The 20,722-nt window shown below is 50.6% G+C and overlaps 1 protein-coding gene across 6 annotated transcripts in view; it reads right to left on the reverse strand.

Moving 5' to 3' along the window:
- Window positions 1–20,722, reverse strand: part of RGS12 (regulator of G protein signaling 12) — a 111,129-nt gene that overhangs the window by 23,419 nt on the left and 66,988 nt on the right. Inside the window, exon 5 of one of the 6 annotated variants that reach the window (XM_072946922.1) lies at window positions 14,788–14,904. The exons of the other annotated variants lie outside the window; for them this stretch is intronic. Within the exon in view, the coding sequence (XP_072803023.1) occupies window positions 14,788–14,904 (117 nt within the window). The remainder of the gene's footprint in view (window positions 1–14,787; window positions 14,905–20,722) is intronic. 6 annotated transcript variants of the gene reach the window in all.

Raw genomic sequence — 20,722 nt, forward strand, 5'->3', positions numbered from 1 at the left:
GAACCCGAGCAAGTGTCTCAGCAGAAGCCACTGCTGCAGGAATCACTCAAAGCTCAGAAAGCGCGTGGATGAGAAAAGAAAGAGAAGGTCAGAGAGTGACCACGTCACCCCAACTGCTGTGAAAAAAGCTAGAACAAGATTAAAAAGAAGCTGCATAAGATCAGAGAAGGACAGTATGAACTTTGCTTTGAGGCTCACTAGACCCCACCTGCCGTATGTGATCTGTGAGAGAAACACTCGTGACGGAACCCGCCTCCGGGTCAGAAGGGAGGCACCAGCCCCGAGTCCACCGCGCGACACACACGCGGTCGCTAAACCTGAACCACGGCCCCCGCTCAGTGATCGAGGACGAGGGTCCAGGTGAGGCTATGGGCCCAGCCACCCGGCCACCACGTACACAGAACCATCTGGAAACGCCTTGCTTAGACTCCACACAAAACTTCCCACGAGGAAAGCCCCCCACACACACACTCTCCTTCCCTCTCCCCCCGGGGCTCTGGTCCGGGAAGGGGCCTCCCTCTCGTCTGGTTTGTGTCCGGCCCCTGGGGCACCAGGGGCTCCACACCACAGACATTCATCCTCCCTGAAGTCACACATGGTCCGATACACTTCCCAACAGACGCTTCACTCGAACTGGACAAGCTGAGTCTAAACTGAGCTCACGTGGAAAGCTACACATGAAATGCCGGGAAACTACACACAACAGAGCAACGAGGCCGGGCCAGCCCTGCCCGTCACAGCATGTCACCGACCCGAGTCCTGAACACAGTGGGGCAGCGGCACCGGTGCAGAAACAGACACGCTACTGGGAAAACTGGACAACCATCTGAAAAACAGCCAAGTCAGGTCCCTCCCAATACACACGGAATTAAATCCCACATGGACCAAAGATGTAAATGTGAAACATGAAATTAGCAGAACGCAACAGGAAAACACGGGCTCGCTTTCTGCCGTGCCTGAGTGGGGCGAGCAGCAGGCACACACCCGGAGCCGCGAGGCAGGACTGCGAGCATGGGCGCAGCGGGAGGGTGGGAGTCCGGGGGCAGAGGGGCCGGTGTTTGGGCCTCCATTACGAGCGCAGTGAGTCCGGGGACGTCCTCAGGTGGCACAGCGCGGTGACCACGTTAATGACGCTGTGGTGCACGTTTGAAAGCTGCTGACAGAGTGGACTTTAAAAGTTCCCACCACAAGAAAAAAACTGACTGCAGTGAGGGATGTTAACTGGTCTTACTGTGGTGGCCATTTTCAATATATACACGTTTTGAATCGTTAGGTTGGCATGCCTCAAACTAATATAATGTATGTCAACTACACCTCAACAAACAAAATAAAATCTCTGTATGTCAAAAAACACTGTAAGTTAAACCAAAAGACAAGAAACAGAAAATCCATGTAACGTCACACAGATGAAGGACTGACTTTCCTTCTAGTTAAGAGCAGCTCCAGAGCAGTAAGAGAAAGGCCATAAAACCAAAGGCAGTGGGAGAAGAGTGTGGACAGTCGCCAAGTGGGGCTCAAGACGGTGCCACCCTGGAGAGACCCACCCCAAGCTAAACTGAATGTACACTAAGCACCAGCGTCAGGAGCGGGGGGGTCTGAGCAGAGGTGTGAGCTCTCCTGCTCCACTTCATGCCGACAAATGGGGTGATCTTCACAAAATAGTCTATTTTAAAGACATCCTGTAAAGTGTGAGCACAGAACATTTTTCCTTCAGCTTTTTTCCCTTGAGGGAATGATGGTCTGAGAGCTGAGGGAAGAACAGAAGTTAACCGACCTCAGAAAAGTGGGAAAAGTGTTCCAGGACAGGTTGAGTACGTGCAAAGGCCCTGTGGCAGAAGAAAGCCAGCTCACACCTGTGTGGCTGGGCTGTAGGGCCAGAGTGCTGAGGAGCAGGGCCAGCAGGGCCAGGTGGTGGGTGCCAAGCAATGGAGATTTTACCCTGGAGGACAGAGATTAACAAGGGAATGTCAAGAAGGCACCTTTGTCCTTCTCGGGCCCCTCTGGCTGCATGTGGAGGGAGGTCCTGAGCTCTGCCAGGCGGAGGTCCAGCTGCAGGTGCTGGTGGCCTGGACTGTGAGGGCTGCAGGGGCAGTGGGGAGGTGCAAAGAGGAAGACTGGCTCCAACTGCATAAGACACAGTAGCTGAACCCCATCAAGGATGTTGGAGCTTTGATTTCTCAAACAAAAGGTATCTGGACTCCAATGTGCAGCAAGCACCATGATGTAGATTGTCTGCCTCCCTTGCAGCTAGTGCAGGAAGGACACGGGAGCGGCTGGGGAGCGGCTGGTGGAGGCGGCAGGCTTCCCACCCAGACCACCGTGCCTGCCCAGAGCTCACAACCTCCTGGCACGGCCATCACGCCCCCAGCGCTGGGGGAGGATGGCTGTGCATTTGCGGAACAACCCGTGAACGGAAGAATGAGCGCTGATTGACATTTTAAGGAAAGACAGCCTGTCTACTAACTCATGCTTGTAAGAGCTGACAAATGTAAATTAGTTTTTAAGACTCACAAATCAACAACTGACACTTTAAAAGTCTACTCAAGAAGGAAGCTATAAAATATATATATAAAAAAAGGGGACCCCCCCCCGGCCCCTGGGTGTGTGCTGTGCGGGTCAGGGGCCACAGCACATTCTGAGGTCTGCCATTACTGACGCCCCGGTGGGTGCAGGGCAGTTCCTGTCTTGGGGTCTTAGGGGCACCAAGGTTGCGCATAGGGGCCAGGCCACACTGTCTGAGTCTGAGGCCTCAGCCATCTCACTTCACGACAGCCAGATCTCTGGGAACCCGCACACTCTCCCCAGTGAGAAAGTCAGAGACAGTTTTACTGCTGCAAAAAGCAGGTCAGCACAGAGCTCTTGTCATCGGGAGACCTCCTGATAATCGGAGGTGGCGGATTCTTGCAGACAACCGTGTGGAGCCATGTGGCGGGTGCAGAGCCCCTGGGAGAGCGACAAAATCTTAGCTCTTCCGCGTGTCCACGACACGCATGGGAAGTCACCTGGGCCTTGATATCCACTGTCAAATTCTTAGTATCATAATTCACACCACCTTTAAACTCACCCTGGAACTGCTCTCGACTCATGGAAAATAGTGCACATTTCTGGAAGGACTGACCTTGAACACTGAGATGAAACTCCTCCAAACGCAGAATTCCTACCCCAGTCCAAGGCCAGAACAGGTGACGGGACGAGCCGCACTGCGCGCAACTCACCGCCTGATTCTCTCCTGGGTGCCAGGAGTTTGGGTGGAACCGTGCACTCGGCCTCCAGCCAAAGGAGAAGACACTCACAGGAGACGCCCTGTCCCCCCACCCCACCCCCCACAGCTCCGCTCTAGGGGGCGCCCCTGGCTTCTGCTGTCATTCTTGGGTTTGTTTGTTTTTCATTTCTTTCAATTCGCCAGTTTGAGTCAAAGGAATGCCTTCCTGGTGAGAAAGGTTTTGCAGTCTGGTTCAGATTTGCTGAAAACGAGAAAAGCCACCAGCTTTATACTGGCTGGACAAGCCTGTAGATTACATGTTGCAAGTAAGATTAATAAGGCCTCGGTGTTGAAGTGTTACAGACAACTCTGCAACTCGAGGCTTCAGCCCATTAGCACCTCATCAGAACGTCTCATCCAAACCACGATCGCAAGCACTCTAAACACTGAAATCGCAACTCAAGGTCGGGTTATATGAAGGGCCACGGCCTCCCGCTGACGTGCCCCCCTCAGCACACGCACCTGAGGGCCGCATCGTCTGCCTGCCCCCGCCAACCGCGACAAGGCACAGACCGGAGGGACTTTACCTGGGTAGAGCTGATAAGAGCCACTGTGATGCCATTTAACCAAACACTTCCAACCATTCACCGCAAACCACCCCTCTGAATCCATACCAGGGTCAGCCGGCACAGCTCCCGGGGCCCCGGGCAAAGGCTCGGGCCACGCACAGAGACATTGTTCCTTAGCTTACGCTCCCCAAGGAGGCAAGTTCGTGCACCCTCTCCAGGGATCCCAGGCCACAGGCTGACAAGGGTGAGGCTCTCCCTTCAGGCGCACGGAGAGGGAAGCGCTCGTACACTCGACACAAAGCACTGCAGAAGACACATTCATAATTCACAGCAGACCTGCAGCCGCTGCTGGCGACCGTGAATTATTTAGCAGGTGGAACGCAGCTCCAGAAACGGCACTCGGACGTGCAGGTGCTGAAGATGAGCCTGGGGGTCTCTGGGAATTTGTTTTCTGTGAAACTAGCAGCAGAAAAGGATGAAATAAATACTTTCAATAATAAAACCCTTATTCCCCTAGTAAAAACTTTTTTAATCCCATACACCTAAAACTTGACTCTTAATGAGAAGGTGATCACCAAACCTGCGTGGTACCAGGAAGTATTCATCAGGTAATGAGCAACTACCCAAAGCTGAGCCACTCTGAAACCATAAGGGGCATTCCGAGGTGAAAGGAGAGCACGCCCATGACTCTCGCACGGAAGCTGTATTTCCAAAAACTGGCGGGGGCTGATCCGGCTCGAGGCTGGCCCTGCTCCAGGCTCTCGCATGGACACTGCTGCAGAAACAGCTGTTACCTGGCGCCAGCTCTGTTAAAAAGATGTTTAACCGATCGCAGTGTTTTCCAAGAAAATAGTTCGAGAAAAGGGGTTACAGACGCAGCTCAGTCCCAGTGGGTCCCACCTTCCTGTCAAGGGTCCTTCTGACCTCGGGTTTCAAGGCAGCAGTGCCAGGAGGCGGAGCAGCACGCCAGGCTGTGCCGTGGGGCAGGCCCCGCCCGGGGCCCTGGGGTCGTGGTGCAGATGGCACAAGTGCAGAGGTGAACGGGGTGGAGCCCGCAGGGCGGGGCTGGTAGCGCAGCTGATACACGGGGCAGTCAGGACGCCCACCAGGCGCTGTGGGAGAATGCCACCCGTGCTGTCCTTTGGGGGCAGCTTTTATTCTGATTTAATTTCAAACTTGTAGAAAGTGACACGGTAGTAAAAGGAGCCCCCATATGCCCTCCACCCGGATTCCCTGAGCGCCTCTCTCGCCCGATTCGATGGCCTCCTCTCTCCCCTCCCCTCCCCCATCTCCTTCTCTGAACACACACACACACTTGCTCTTCCCGACTGTTTCATTAAGTTGGAGAGAGCACTCCTCTTTGTCCCTGAAGAGTCCAGTGTGTATTTCTTTGTAACCACAGCACAGCTACCAAAACTGGGGAAAGTGACGAGTGAACTGGTCCCCAAGTGAACTGATCCACCCTTCAAACTGACCAAGCCTTGAGAACACCTGCCATAAGGTCACCACAGTGGCATAATTCAGTTCTAGGGAAAACCCAGGTGGAGACTCAGGCCCCATGATGTCATTCTGGCCCTGGGTGACATGACGTGATAGGCTGCACGGGCCTGAAAAGCCTCACGCCTTGGTTTTTCTCCTTTGGGGAGAAATTAACAATTGCAGGGTTGGGGCAAGAGTACAAGTGAAGACCCTTATACCATGTATCTAAATACTGAAAAAACTTCAAAGAAACTAACACAGAGATAAATAAGGTATACTTTCTTCTCCCTTCAAACAGACTCGGAGGCCAGGTTTGAATTTAGAATTCTGGGACTTGCCCGAGTTCTGCCTTGGAAGCTGGTGGCACAGGGAAGGCTGCGTAGCCCACGGCCCACCCACACCCACCCCTCACCCTCACCCCCCGCCGCCGCCGCCTTCTCTTCCCACGCCGGCTCCATCCTCATCCTGTGCGGCTCCCAGCCCGCTGGTCACTGCCCCGCCGCACAGCAGCCGCCCTGAGAGCACTCACTTCATTCCCCAGCCGCAGGCCTGGCACGGTCTACAAATTCAAAGCAGCACGACCTTTTTCCTCAAAGAAATCGCATATGGAATCCCTGTGAGTGAGCTGGGCTGGCTAGGAAGAAGGAGGGCACAGACAAGACAGGTGGGGACAGACCTCGGGCCGCATTCTGCTTGACCTGGCAGAGCCTCGGGCAGGCTGGCCCAGCTCCTCCTTAAGGAAACATCTGCCACTAAACACAGAGACCTCTGATAATTAGAACGAACTGTTTTTGGAGCCAAACAGCACCTTCTCAGCACAGAGTCTACGAACTATTGATCTAATTCCATCAGCCCATTTTACAAAGGAAATTGCCGAAGTGTGAAGACCTTCAGTGACCTGCCCGGGCTTAGTCGGTGACGGTGCTGAGACTGTGTCCACATGCTCCACGGGGTGACCCCACGTCACCATACCTGAGTTCAGACTTCACAGCCCTGGGAGAGGCAAACTCCTCACACCCACGGAACAGCCCTCGGCGGACAGCAGCCCTCCGCACACGTCCCTGGGCCAGAAGAAATCTGAACGCTGAGAAAGGCCCGTTTATAAACTGCTCTGGCAGAGCACAGCACAACAGACTGCTGTGTCTGAAATGACACAAGTCCTTCTGCAGACGGAAATGCCAAGCAGATGGGGGGTGCTGGAAGAACCCACGGGGCCGCGTGAGCGGGCGGCACAGCAACTGAAAAGGGCCAGTGTGGGAGGTGTGAGGCGACAAGCGGAGGGGGTGCTGTCACTTGTCACACAGAGTGTTCAGGACTTTAGCGCAGTGCTAGCAACTGACCACAAGTGGCTGGCCAGCTAACTGGCCACAGGGAGCCTCCAGGGCTCACCAAACAGGGACACAGGACACTTTTCAAAGACAGTCCTAATCAACTTCATTTATTATCCTGATTTGAATGAAAACATTTACATTATTCTCTCACCATCCCTTTGTGAAACTGGCGTATCTCACAGCAGTGACTAGAATGCACGCCCTTTATGAAGACACTCTTTGCTTCTGGTACCGGGGCCACACATGAGGTGCAGCCCCTCCAGCGGTGGCCTGGCTAGCTGTGGCCCGTCCCTGCCAGGAGGTCACCGCTCAAGGAGGACCCGAGCACCACAAACGCGGCACTCCACTAGGAAGACTCGACACCGGTGCTATAACCACGCCCACGGCCCACGCAGGAAAGCTACAGCTCGGAGCCCCACGCCCGCCCTGAGGCCGTGCGGTGGAGACCCCCCGCAGGACAGGCGCTGGCGGGCCGGCCAGCAGGGAAGGAAAGGATCGAGGGCACGAGGTCATCAAGGACGCACAGGGCGGGCACCTCCTTCCTCGGGGATGGCCCTGAAAGGCCGCTCCTGTCAGTGAAAAAGAGGTGCCCCTGAGACAAAGGAAGACTTACTTTACATGTCAGGGGTCAACTGCAACTTTTTAGCTATGGCGTTCACAAGGCTGGGATTCTGGGACAGTTACAACTTCGCAAAATTTTTTCCTTTTTTTTTCTTTTTTCTTTTTAAAATTTATTTTTTATTAAAAATTTTCTTCTTCCTCTTAACAGAGGCACTGGGGATTGATCCCAGGATCTCACACACACCAAGCGCATGCTCTACCACTGAGCTATACCCCTACCCTCCCCATCCCTGACTTTACATAATTTTAATATTGAAGATAGTATGTTAGATGTAAAACTAAACAAATGTAATATTTGTGTCTTTCACATTAATTTCCAATAAAGCAATCAAATTTAAAAGGTCATTTGTCCCAGACTGGGCTCCAAACAATCTAGTCCTCAGGCTGGTTCCTGTTCCGTGGAGGTCCTCAGCCCCAGCTCACCTGCTCCTCCTGCAGGAGGGGTGCTGATGGGGGAGGCTCCCAAAGCCCTTGCCATTGGTCTGCCTCCAGTGGGCGGGGCTAAAGGCTGCGGCGACCCAAATTGAAGTACCATCTACAGATTAACTGGTCTTCAATCTTCAAAAGTGGCATAAATGTGAAAAGCAAGGGAAGAAGGAAGAGCTGTTCTACTGAAGGAGACCAAAGAACCATGACAAGTAAAAGCAAAATGTAACCCTGAGCTGGATCCGTTTACTATGAAGACGAATAGAGTGTGGACAAGACAGTAATGCTGTGTGGGTGTTAATTCCCTCGTTTTGCTGGCTGCATTGCGGCTGCTGGGAAGCATATGCATTTGTAGGAAATACACTCTAAACTGTTCAGGGATGGTAAGGGTATCATATCAGCAACTCAATCTCAAATGGTATAGGAAAAGTTCTTTGTACTCCAGCTGCAATTTTTGAAAGGTTGATACAGTTTCAGACTGAAAAAAACTTTACATGTTGCAAAGATTAAAATTAAAATTAAAAAAGGCTGAGGTGCCCATTTGGCAGGACTGCCCTCTCCCCCTCAGCTTCCCCTGGGGATCTGTCAGGCCTGACTCTTCTGTGGAATAAGCAGATGATCAGGGCTCCACTGCACCAGCAAAGCCACCCATTCTCTGTCCTCTTCCTAAGACTGGATGGGGACGTTAAGATGAGGGAGAAGTAAGCAGGCTCACCCTCTCATTCTTATTTTTCAACAGATATCGGTTGAAGGTCTACTCCAGGGCAAGCTCTGTCCTAGGAGCCGGAGCCTCTAGCCCACCACTCTCTGGCACAGGTGTGGCAGGTGTGGCAGGTGTGGTGGTTCATGGTGCAGGTTCCAGAGTCATAACGCCTGGCTGAATCGGCCCCACTCGTCCTAGCTGGGTGAGGCCCTCACCCTTCTGTAATGCAGAAGTGATAGCCGTGTACGAACGCCACAGGGATACTGCGAGAACGCCGCTCCTCAGCAAGTCACTGCGCCTTTCCATAGAGCCGTGGTAGCAACCATATACTGGCATCACAGGAACACTGTGATGAGCAGTACCAGGCGCATGGGACGCGTTCAATAATACTGGCTGCATAAATAAATCGTGCGTTCCAAATACAAGTTAATGAAATGGCACAGGCTGAAAGGTGTATAACTTCAAATTATATATGTCTTTCAGCTTTAATGCACAATTCATGAAATATCTTCTCCTTTAAAAATTTAAACACAAATCTAAAATCCCTATAGATCATTACCTAAAATCCTGGTCCTATCTCCTCTCCCCAGAGAAAACCCATCTTATGAATGTGGTGTTGATCCTAATTTTTAATTCTTTTACCAGGATGTTCCTATCAAAACAGTTGTTTAGGAAAGCTACTACTTTTTATCTTCCTGAACTTCATTAGTTGTAAAAGCCAGGCTCAGCCGAGTGACTGGTACGCTGTGGGGTTTCTAGCTAGATGATTTAAAATTTATTTTCTTTTCTTGCCTTATAGTGTTGGCCAGAATCTCCAATATGATGTTAAATAGTTGCTAAGATACAGAACTTCTTTGTCTTGTTCCTCGCTCTAATGGGAACGTTTCTAATGCTTGACTATTAAGTATAACTTGAAAAAAAAAGTGGAACGGGTAGAAGCAGACTCACAGATACAGAGAACAAACTAATAGTCTCTAGGGAGAAGAGGGAAGGGGGAGGGGCAAGACAGGCTTAGAGGATTAAGAGGTACAAACTATTATGTATAAAATATGCTACAAAGATATACTGTACAACACAGGGAATATAGCCAATATTTTATAATAACTATAAGTGGAGTATAGCCTTTAAATATTGTGTATCAGAATACTGTACACCTGTAACCTATAAATTACTACTACTGTACATGAACTATACTTCAACTAAAAAATGGAATAGGTACTTAATTTCATCAGAATCTCCCTTAGTCTCATTATGATAATCATATAGATGTACTCTCTTAATCTATTAATACGCCCAATCTGCTTATGTACCTATGACATTCCTTTACTATACTGTAAGCCTCATGAAGGCAGGGACTTTGTTTTGTTCACCAATGTATTGCCATTGCACAGAACAGTTTTTAGAAGAAAGCAGAAGCTCAAAAAAATAATTGTTGAACAAATGAATGGTGACTTGAGGGGAAAATTCTCTAATGTTGAACTATCCTTGCATTCCTTGAATAAATCTCACTTCATAAGGATGTGTTAAGAAAAAACAGTGCTGGATTCAATTTGCTAAAATTTTATTTTGGAAGTTTCCGTATTTGTTCATAAGTTAAACTGACCAATAATTTACTTTTGTGCTGTCCTTGTCCAGTTTGGGTGTCAAGGTTATGCTGATTTTGCAAAATGAGCTGTGTAGCTTCCCATCTTCTACGCCCATGTGACAGACCATGTTACGTTCAAAATACTTGTTGCCCGTCCCTGTGGGAGGGTTATCCATGCCCTCAACAGTGACATCAGGCTTGACCCTGTGAAGTGCTTCAGCCAGTGAATGTGAAAGAACATAACGTGTCACTGCGGGGGGAGAACTGCCTGGGTCTGCCATGTCTTCCCTCTGCCAAAGACCCACAGTGTCCCACAGAGGAACTGTCTGGCTCTTGGGGTTAAAACACGCAGAACAAAACAAAGCCAAATTGTGATACACATGTAATGTAAATAAGAAAGAAATTCGGCTTTTTTAAAGCCATTAAGATTTTGGGATTATTTGTTATTGCAACATTATTTGTCTTAAGTTGACCGATATACTCACCTATACATTGGTTTGGGCATGTTGCCTTTTGAGGTGTAAATCTTTGACTTCCATATCATTTTTGCTTATGTTGATTTATCTAACCAAAGTTTCTTTTTCTTTTTAGGCCACCTGTATTTTCCTAATCATTGTCTAATTGATCTTGTAATCAGATGTATTAGTATAAAGCTATTCATAAAATTTACTTATAACTTTACTTCTCTGTCATCTTTGGTATCATCGCCTTCTTTCTTCTTATTCTTGATGTTATCTTTATCTTTTCTCTCTTTTTCTTGACTATACTTGCTAAAGACTCATTTTTTGGTTTTATTAATCAACTATATATTTTTGGTTTTGTTTTCTATTTTGTTAATTTCTGCTTTATCCTTATTATTTAACATTAATTTGCATTTATTTTGTTGTTTTTCCCCACCTTCTTATGTTGAAAACTTATTTCCTATATTTTCCAACTTTTCTTTTTTATAATATATACATATAACACTACAGAGTTTTTCCACCTTGACTATATACCACTGGAGTTAATATGTGGCATTGTAATTGTTAAACAGTTCTAAGTTGTATTATAATTTCCATTTTCATCTTCTCTTTGGCCAATGGATTATTCAGAAATATAGTTTTAAATTTTCAAAAGTATGAATTACTTCTTATTATCTTTTTGTGACTGACTTCTATTTAATTACACTGCTGTTAGTAGATGTGATCTGTATGCTATAAATGTATTTTTAATTTGTAGCAAATGCACTTCTGAAATTCAAATTCGGTAACTACTCCATGCAGCTTTGGGGAAAACAGTGTATTCTCTGTCGATTGTAAAATTACATATATATGATAAGTATATCACATATATATATTAGATTTAAGTTGTCTGTTTTGTAATTCAAATACTCTATGATCTTATTCTTTTTTTTAATCAGCTTAATGTCTTAGTTTCTGAAAAAAGTATATTATACTTTTCCCCTTAGAGTATCTGTCCACTTTTATTGTAGTTCATCTAACTTTACTTTATAATTGGGAGGCTGTATTTTTGGTGCACACTGCCTTCTTTGTTCTTTTTTTTTTATTGTTTTTTTCACTTTGAATAATTTTATCTGATGTTAATATTGCCACATGAGTTTTCTTTTTCTTAGCATCTACCTCAGAAAATAATTTCACTTAATTTTTTTTCAATCTCCCTCTCAATTTAGTTTTAAAATTGAGTTTTAAACAATCTGAATGAAGAGTTTTTCTCCTCGGATGCTCTTTCTCGCCCATTGATCCCATAGTCTTCTTCAGGACCTGTTCTGGGCTCTTTTCTCTACCTGCTCAGCCCTTCTAGGCAATCTGGTCCACCCCCGGTATCCAGCTATATTGGAAATGCAGTTAGAGCAGCAATGATAGCACTGACAATAACAGCGATATCATTTGTGTGACTCTTTATCCTGTGCCAGGTTCTAAGTGCATCACACACGCTGGTTTAGCTAATTTTCACAGTAAGTCTTCAAGATGGGGCCTAGCACCTGTTTACAGACAGAGAATGCAGGCAGCCGGCTGGCAGCAGAGGTGGGACTCGCCTCCTGCCACGCCTCCAGCTGCCTTCCAGTTCCCAGTCCTCTCGCAGGTCCCGGACGCACCCCTGCTGCACGGTCCCTGATGACCGGTGTCCCGAGGCATCAGGCTCACTGATGGACAGACAGCCCCTAAGCTCACGCCCTGGCCCAGCTGCATCTCCGCATCCTCACTCACTCTCCCAGCTCCCCACACGACATCTCCAGGCCACAGGCCCCTTGTCACTGCCCTGTTTCTGCTTCTCCTCGCCCTGCTCCCTCCCATCCCTGCCAACGCCAAGGTCGCCGTCCCGGTGAGGTGGGTCCGGGGTCCTCGCTGGCCTCACAGGCACGTGGCCTCTCCCTCCGGGTCCCCGCTACCACGGCTGGTCCTCCTCAGCGTTTTCCTGGCCCCTCCCACCCTCAAGGTCACAGCGGGCTTAACCTCAGCTCACTCCCCAGGGCCCAGCTCCATGCCGACATGCGGCCTCCGGCCGGGCCAGGCCCTGCGGCCCGGCTCCTACCTCCACCACCACCATCCCTCCCAGAAGCGCATCCTGCCATAACCCGCCAACACCCAGAGTAGGCGCGGCCTGGCTGATGTGACAGGTCACCTGACTGCAAGCCCTTGCAAAATCTGGGACGTCACAAGCTTCCACCTCCCCTTCTTTGGACAATGGAGTCTATGTGAAGGTGACACATTAGCCTGAAATAATCTCAATTAATGCTCATTTTAGACACTTACAAAGGTCAGTCATCTAAAAGAAATGGCTTTTTTTTTTAAAGGCAAACAAACCAAGCCAGATTTAGTGTTTATTCCTGGGGAAATGACCTCAGGATTTTCAGACAGCAGGACAGTAAGTGGCTGCATGATGACGACCACGGAGGCACAGCTACAAAACTAGTAAACCCCAACCGTCCTCCCGCCAGCGGCCGCGCGGGCCTCGCGCTGCCGTTGCCAGCGAAGGCGTCACACAGGGTTCCTGGAGTGCCGTCTCTCGACCAGCTCAGACAGACGTGAAGACGGCTCTGGAGCTGCCAGCGACCTGCACACTGGCTGCCAGATGTATAAGAAAACACAAAAGGCCTGGAATAACCAAAGCAACGCTGAGCCCACACTGCTGGATCTCTAAACGCACCACAAAGCAACAGTCACTGAGACACAAGGTGCTGATCCAATGACAGAGCCCAGTGGAACGAAGACAGACCTGCAAATAGATGATTACCCGATAAAGGTGCTGCTTCAGTTCAGTGAGGAAAGGATTGTCTTTTCAACTAATGAAGCTGGGTCAACTGGGTCTCGGGGGGAAAATGAATCCTGTCCCCTAACTCACATCATGTTAAAAAACATCAGTTCCAGATGGTCAGAGGTCTCAGTGCGAAAGATAAAACAATGACGGTTTTACCTGCATGATCCTGGGAAGGGCAACGCCTGCTCTAAGGGGACATAAAAAGCATCCTCAGAAAGAGCAAATGATACATTGGATGAGATTAAGATTAAAAACTTTCGGTCATCAAAAGTCACTATGAAGAGAATGGCCAGGTAAGCTGCAGAGGCTCACCTGAACACACAAATCCAATGCAAGAATCATCTCCAGGATATATTTTGAAAATGTTCTACAAATCCATATGGAAAGTAGATGCTCTAATAGGAAAACAGGCAAGTCTTGTGAAGACACTTCTCAGAAGGGGACACTCAAGTGGCCAAATACACACAAAAGGTGTTCAACCCACCAGCCACCAGGGAACCGCACACTAAAACCAGAACCCAGGGCCACCCACCTCCCCAGCAGTGAACTGAGAAGAGACGGCAGGACATGCCAGGGACGTGGTGGCCAGAGCTCTCGGGCACTGCTGGCCAGTGTGTCCACTGGAGGACTGTTCCGGGGCCCCGGCCAGAGTCACTGCAGCTCAGTGTGCCCAGGAAACACCATGGCCCAGCCTGCCCAACAGGACTGGGCGCAGGTGTCCACCACTGTGACTGCAAATATCACCAACAGTAGGGTGGACATGGGAGCAGTGGGGAAAGCAGGCATCACACTCCACATGTGGCACGAGACTCACAAACCAGTGCCACGTGGCACCCAACGCGGACACTCGGTGTACATGGGGCGCGGATCGCTTCTGCAGAGTCCCCTTTGCAGACAAAACTCATGAGAGTGTCAGCGGTCAGGCTGGTGGTCAGCTCGGGCGGCAGGGCTAGTAGGGGCCGGTGACACGGGTGCGGGCCGTAGGAAAATTCCTGAGGCCACACACAGATGGCATGAGCTTCCCACGTGTCGGTTGTTCTCCAAGAAAAAGTACTCATTACTTGAAGAACAGTTCTATCACGATGCATCTCAAGTGTTTGAATAAATTGCATCATGAAACGTGAGCAGAAGAAAGGAGCAGCCTTTCTAAATTAGCATGGTTTCGTGTCAAATGTAATTTGGGGTAATTAAGTATTTAATTACACGGTTGTTAGCTACATTTCTTTCTAGATCTGTTATCTCCATTTGATATATTCAAACTGGTCACCGTGGCATCTGGGGGCCTGTCACCAGGAAGCAGGGGGGCCTGTCACAAGTGAGGGCATCCTGTGCCATGTGTCCCAAGCTGCCCATCGGCTGGCAGGCGGGGCACCGTGCACACATGGACCTGTCCGAGGGTGGGTGGGTGACCGACCCTGAAGAGCATGGGCCTGAGAGTGGAGGGACCGAGTCTGGAGCAGAGCTGGCACGGGGCACGGGCTCCACTGTCCTCACCTCCGTCTCCCGCCACCAGCAGGGCCACACAGGGAGCACGGCCAAGCCCAGCCTGGGCCGGCACCGGCCTCCCCGCATTCCAGCCACCTCCTCACAGTCAGCTCTGGAAGCTCACTCACCGCTGGTGTCAGTGACCTGGAACTCGACTGATGTGAGCTCACTGGGGAAACAGTGAGTGGTGTCAGGACTGTCAGATGTGGCTGCTCTCACAACGTCCCGTGGAAGCTTTTCAGCACCTGGGAATCCGGAGAAAGGGTCGCCCAGATTTGCTCTGGTGCAGGAACCCTCCTGGCTGCAGCTGCACAGTGACCAGCGTCCCGCGCCAACAGGAACCACACACACAGCCGTCTTCTGGAGCAGACCGCGGTGGAGGCTCAAAGAGGGGCAGGTCCCCCCGCCTCCTGGCCAACCTCCAGGCTGCCCGCCTGCAGATTGGGCTGCACCTGCTCGCGGGGCTACAGCGAGGCAGGAGTGCACGTGTGCACGGCCCTGGGAGCCCCTGCCCACAGCTGGGCGCCGTCGATACCACCAGCACCAGCACCGCAGCCTCCCTCACCCGGAGGAAGCTCACCTATAACAGTCAGCCAGCGTGCAACGATGCCTCTGGGGTTTCCCTACGTGGTGCTGGACAAGCCAGACATCCCTCCCGAAGCGGCAAGCTCTCCCAGATCCCCTCCCATCAGGGGAGGGGCACTTCCTCCGGCCCTGGGGGGTCCCTATGCTGGTTTCTGGAGGGAACTGGGGACCGTGTGGGCGGGAGACAGGCTGAGTCATGACACACAAGGAAGTCAGTAGATGAGTTTCTGGGACACTCAGGGTGCCATCTCATTGTTCATTTCTCTAGTTCATTCTGATGCTGTGACTTTTCAACTGAACACTAACCTCTCCCAGAACAGTAGGGGCATGTGAAGGCAGTCGAAGCTCACTGGGCTCCAGAGCCGGTGTGCGTCATCACGGCTGCTTCCGTGCGCTCGGTGCCGAGCTGGGCAGTGGGCGTCCTGGGGCCAGGGCTGGGGGAGAGAGCCCGACTTCTCTGGGTTGCGATGCAGCTTTTAGCTTACAGGTAATGGGAAATCACTGAAGTTCTTCGTGCAAGGGAGTGCTGTGATCTGAGTTTTGTTTTGAATTTTACAGACCATATCCTACAATTACAGTGAAAAAAACTATCACAAGAAATCTGTGTCTGGATAATGGTGTAACTGGGACAAGACTTCACCCCTGCCACGTATTCCTAGAAAGCCAGGCAAAATAGATGAAGCAGCAGCTTTCAAAAATCGGACTCTGATTCCTGATGGAAAAGAAATCAACAAGGTGAGTCCCGGATCACCCAGCCGCCCGCCAGGAGGCACTTGACAAACCGCAGCACCCAGAAGGGGAACCCAAATCAGTTACAGCCTTCTACTGAGTTGAAAAGACAGAGATGAGCATTAGCCAAGGCGAGGGTAGCTGGAATTTGCAGGTGCCAGGGGAAAAGAGCCAGTGGAGAAAGAGCTGCAGGAATCTCAGGTTGTGCACACACAGGATGCAACCCAGGAGGCCTGGCCAAGAACAGCTGGGAGCTGCAGCTGGACAGTTCCCAGGACCCACACAGGGCCGGGAGACTCCTGATCCACCAGTTCTTGCTGACATCTGCCCTTCACACACGTGGGGTCTCCCGAAGCCCCACAGGCTTAAGGAGTAGGACTAACCAAGCTTACCGTGAAAGCTGCTTTAGCCTTGCCCTGAAAAAAGCCTAAAAACCAGCTTCAGAAGGATCAAGCACCACAAGCAGCTTAGCTGTCAGTGAAAACAAACCCATACCCTTCAAAGGACGACAATGTCCTGCACCCGGTCGAAAGCCACCAGCCACGCGAAGATGCAGAAGAGCGTGGCTCATGACTGGGAGAAGGACCGGCCAGCAGAACGGACCCAGGAGCAGCAGCAAGGACGGGTCGGCAGACGGCCCTGAAGACACCTCGAGCCGCTGGAAACATGCTCACGACTTCAAATGAAAAGCATGAACACATGAGGACAGAAGTGAAGGCTATAAAAGATCCAAAGGGGCTGCTAGAGACATAAGTAAATCTCTGGAATGGACAGTTCTCAGGATGGAGCTCGCAGCATCACAGCACTGCAGAGGAGCAGAGCAGTGAACCTCAAGACAGAGCAACACGAACTACGCAGCTCGAAGTATGCGGAGGGAAAAGAGGCCGAAAAGAACAAGGCTCAGTGCCTCGCAGAGACCCTCCCGCAGTGGGAGGGGGTGAACAACGCCTGACCCCAACACACCCCAAGCAGCAGGCAGACGGTAAAACCAGCCCAAGACTCATCATCATTAAGTTGCTGAAAACCAGCGAGAAACAGAAAATCGTAAAAGCTTTCCTCTAAGGAACACCCAGGGACACGCTCCTTCCCTTTTTACAGTTTTCCCGAATCTGCACAGAAGCTGCCTAGACAGAGCCCCTGACAGAAGCCACTGAGCCCTCCCCAACCTCAGCGGTGACTTTGAGACTTTTCCCCTAAATTACTTGCCCAATTAGATTTCCAGTCCACTCTATATAATACTTTCTCTCAGCAACTTCACACATATTCTCCTGGGAGTGAACCTAATAAAAATTTCAGACTGTTCTGAAAGTCCTTAGGTGAGAAGCTTCAAACATTTAAAACAACATTAACTATTTGACTAAACTCTTTACTGACATACAATACATACAAAAAAGGGGCACAAGGCGTAAGTAAACACTCAAGCAAGCAGCTCCCAGACCAGGAGGACCCACATGGGCTGGGCTGTGGCGGGAGCTGCCGCAGGGAGACGCCCCCGGGCGGTCACAGGGCTTACTGATCAGTCCTGGCACAGGACTAAGTTCCCTAAGAAAGGTTTTCCCTCCAAAAATCAAATTTTCACTCCCCTTGGAGTGGGAAGGATACACCTACTTCCAGGCAGGGCCACTGGGGTGGAGGGGACAAGGAACAGACACAGGAGGGTCATGAAGGGGACCTCCACGGTGACCGCAATGCTCCAGGGAAAAGGGCTGAGGCAGAGATGCCCACATGTCAACAGACGCGACTTCTGAGGGGGAAAGTATGTGGTCACTCGTTTTATTTCTTTTGAACTTCTGTTTGCTTAAAAAAAATTCACAACTATAAAGACTTACTAATAAAAACTCTCTCCAAATATCTTGTAGAACTGGAAAGAAATAAGTACATTGGGAGGAATCTTGGCAGAAATCAAGCCTCCATACTTTGAAAAACTAAAATCTAAGTCTGACTAGTGTTTACAAATACTTAGTACTTCGTACCCTATAAATACACTATGTTATTCTGGGTATAATTTTTAAGTTCAAAAGCAAACCATAAAGAATGTGATACATTAAACAGACTTAAAATACAGACTTCTGACTACAATAACCCCCTCACACAGCAAATTACAAATGAACATTCCATCTTACTTTTAGCAAACATCTCTGAAAATGTGCAAACAGGCTGCACGGTTTTTCTGACGAGGAGATTTTGTGCAAATCCCATGGCACTGCTCTGAAACCTCTCCATTTCTCTTTCTCGTTCATAATTTTATAGAATGCGAATTCACTGGCCAAAAAACACTAAAAATAATAACATCTTATATTCAACAGACAGAGGCCGTTTAACTCCCCAGTTAACAGGGGTGTGACTGTCACTGTCGGGCAGTTGCTCTGAGGGCCCAGGAAGCAGTCTGCCGTGGTGCCTGCTCTCGCCTGGTGGTCCCACCAGGCAAAAGGAAGATGCGACGAGGCCTAGACTAAAGATGAAGACACAGATGGAGGGAGAACGGCATGCCGGTGGGCTTCCCCCGTGGCCCGGTCCCTGCTACCGTGAGGTGAGCTGCTCTGGGGGCAGGATGCTGGCCATGCTGGAGCTGCCCAGAGGAGCCAGCAGTTTCCAGCGAATGACCAAAGGCAGCAGGCGGCTTTCTGTGTGTTGCATTTATTCCCTCATGCAGGATGGTGTTAAAGGAGAGACCCTGCAAACCCCAGACACCTGCAGTGATAAGAGTCACTTCTGGAAACCAAGTTGACCGTGAATGTAGAGCACAAGGGAAACAGAGCCAAGAGGCAGGCCCGGATGGGGAGCGGGGGTTGGACTTGGGCAGGAGGAGGGACCCCAAGCCTGGGGGTGGGGATCAGGGACCCCACCCTGGATCTGGCCCTGACCGTGCCCACCAGGGTTCATGCGGTGTCCAGCAGGGTTGCAGATGGGCAGGACCCAGAAAGACGCTCAGCCCTGGCCAGGTGAGTGCAAACTTCTGGGAGAAGGGCCCTCCTGGGCCCTGGAGAGGGAGCAGCCAGACCCAAGACCACTCACCCCCTAGCACCAAGAGGAGTAGGTGGAAAGGGCTGGAAAGTTCTAGTCTGTGACGACCCACTTTCTTCTTCCTTTCCTGCTGAAAGTTCTATTTCCAAACAAGACAAAACAGACCTGCTCCCAGCAGCATCTCGGGTGAGTATGGGCGAGTGAAGGAGTCACAGACTCTCCTTCTTCACATCCACCACAGGCAGGGGTGGGCCAGGGGGATAAAAATCAACCACAAATTTAGCAAAAGCAGCCAAAAAAAAAAAAAAGAGGGCACAGTCTGATGCCAGAAGCTTCAACCAAGAAAAAGAAAAAAGCCAACAAATGATAAAAATAAAAAGGTTTTGACAGGTTCTGCATCTGACCCACCGCTGAGTCCCCATCAGTTGTCCTGGGGAAGGAAGGCACATCAACAAAACCCTGAACATTCTTCTTGAGGCGGGGTGGCAGGGCAGCTAAGGGAGGTCAAGGGGAAGCCCTGCGGGGAGAGCCCAGCTGGCACCGCGGAGGTCGGCACCAGGCGGAAGGGCGCCGGGGCTCAGCACTGCGGTCTCTCTGGGCTCAAGACGTCAGTGCCAGAAAGCCCAGTGATGAGGACCGGGGGGCTGCTGACATCCGCAGACGGGGGGGATACACTGAAAGACAGGTGGACAGATGGGCGGACAGATGGGTAGGTGGGTGGGTGGATGACAGAAGGTATATGATACGCAAAAAGCAAACACAAAGTCTGGTCTGGAAGAAGACACAGCCTAGAGAACTTCAGAAATTCTTCAAGTTCTGTGAGAGAAAGGGGCCAATGCAAAGATGATTAGACCAAGTAAGGACAAAAATCAGTACTATTACAAAATGAATAAAAAGTAAAAAAGAAGCGAGATATGTCTAAGAAGTTAAAATAATGACATAGAAAAAAGACTTTAACAACCAAACTGCTTTGAGTAGAACTGACTGACTTTCTCAAAGAAGCAGAGGCAAGCCCCGCGGGCTCTAAGACAGTCCCCTGGCAAGGGGGGGATAAGAAGCGGAGGGCCTAAACTTCCTGGCAGCCTGGCCGTCCCTGGGTGTGGGAGTTGGGTGGGAGGGGATCCTGGCAAAGCTGCTTGGTGCAAAGTAAAAAAAAAAGAAAAGAAAGAAAATAGGAGAATAAACTTTTATGACAACGAAGCTGCGCTGTGCCGGACCCCAGGTGCAGGCTGCTGGAAGGCTCCCTCCCCTCAAGGCGAGGTCTCAGGCCCCCACCAAGCTTCTGCCGCTGGGGGTCTTCAGTGTGAATAATTTGCCACGGGGCAGATCAGCAGCCCTTTGAGCCTCTCTGAAGTGCCAGAATGGTCTTCCTTTCCTCAGGGCAGAATCTGCCCCCACCCAGCTCACTTGCCCCTGGCTTGCCCTCCGAGGACTGACCCCCACGCCTGCCTTCACAGGGTGGTCTCTGGCTTGGGGCCCCTCTCCCTCTGTGGGCTGGGGGGGGGCTGCACACAGGGCACCGGGCAGCCCCCCGACAGGGCAGCCCCGGAACCGACCGCACGGTGGGAACAGCTCTCATAAGAGGACAACGTGGGAGCTGAACACGGCAGTTAATGACTCCAAATGAGCTCACTGACGAGGTTAACTGAACCCAAACTATTTCTGGGTGAGCGCTTTATTAGTCACCAGGACTAGGCCGGGCGGCTCGGTGGAGGCAGGCCTAGCTGGTGAGGAGGCCGCTTCCCAGAGCTGGCTCCTGACTCACCCCGGCAGCGTAGGGCGTCC

The sequence above is a fragment of the Vicugna pacos genome, chromosome 2, assembly GCF_048564905.1.
Source record: "Vicugna pacos chromosome 2, VicPac4, whole genome shotgun sequence".
NCBI classification, from domain to species: Eukaryota; Metazoa; Chordata; class Mammalia; order Artiodactyla; family Camelidae; genus Vicugna; species Vicugna pacos.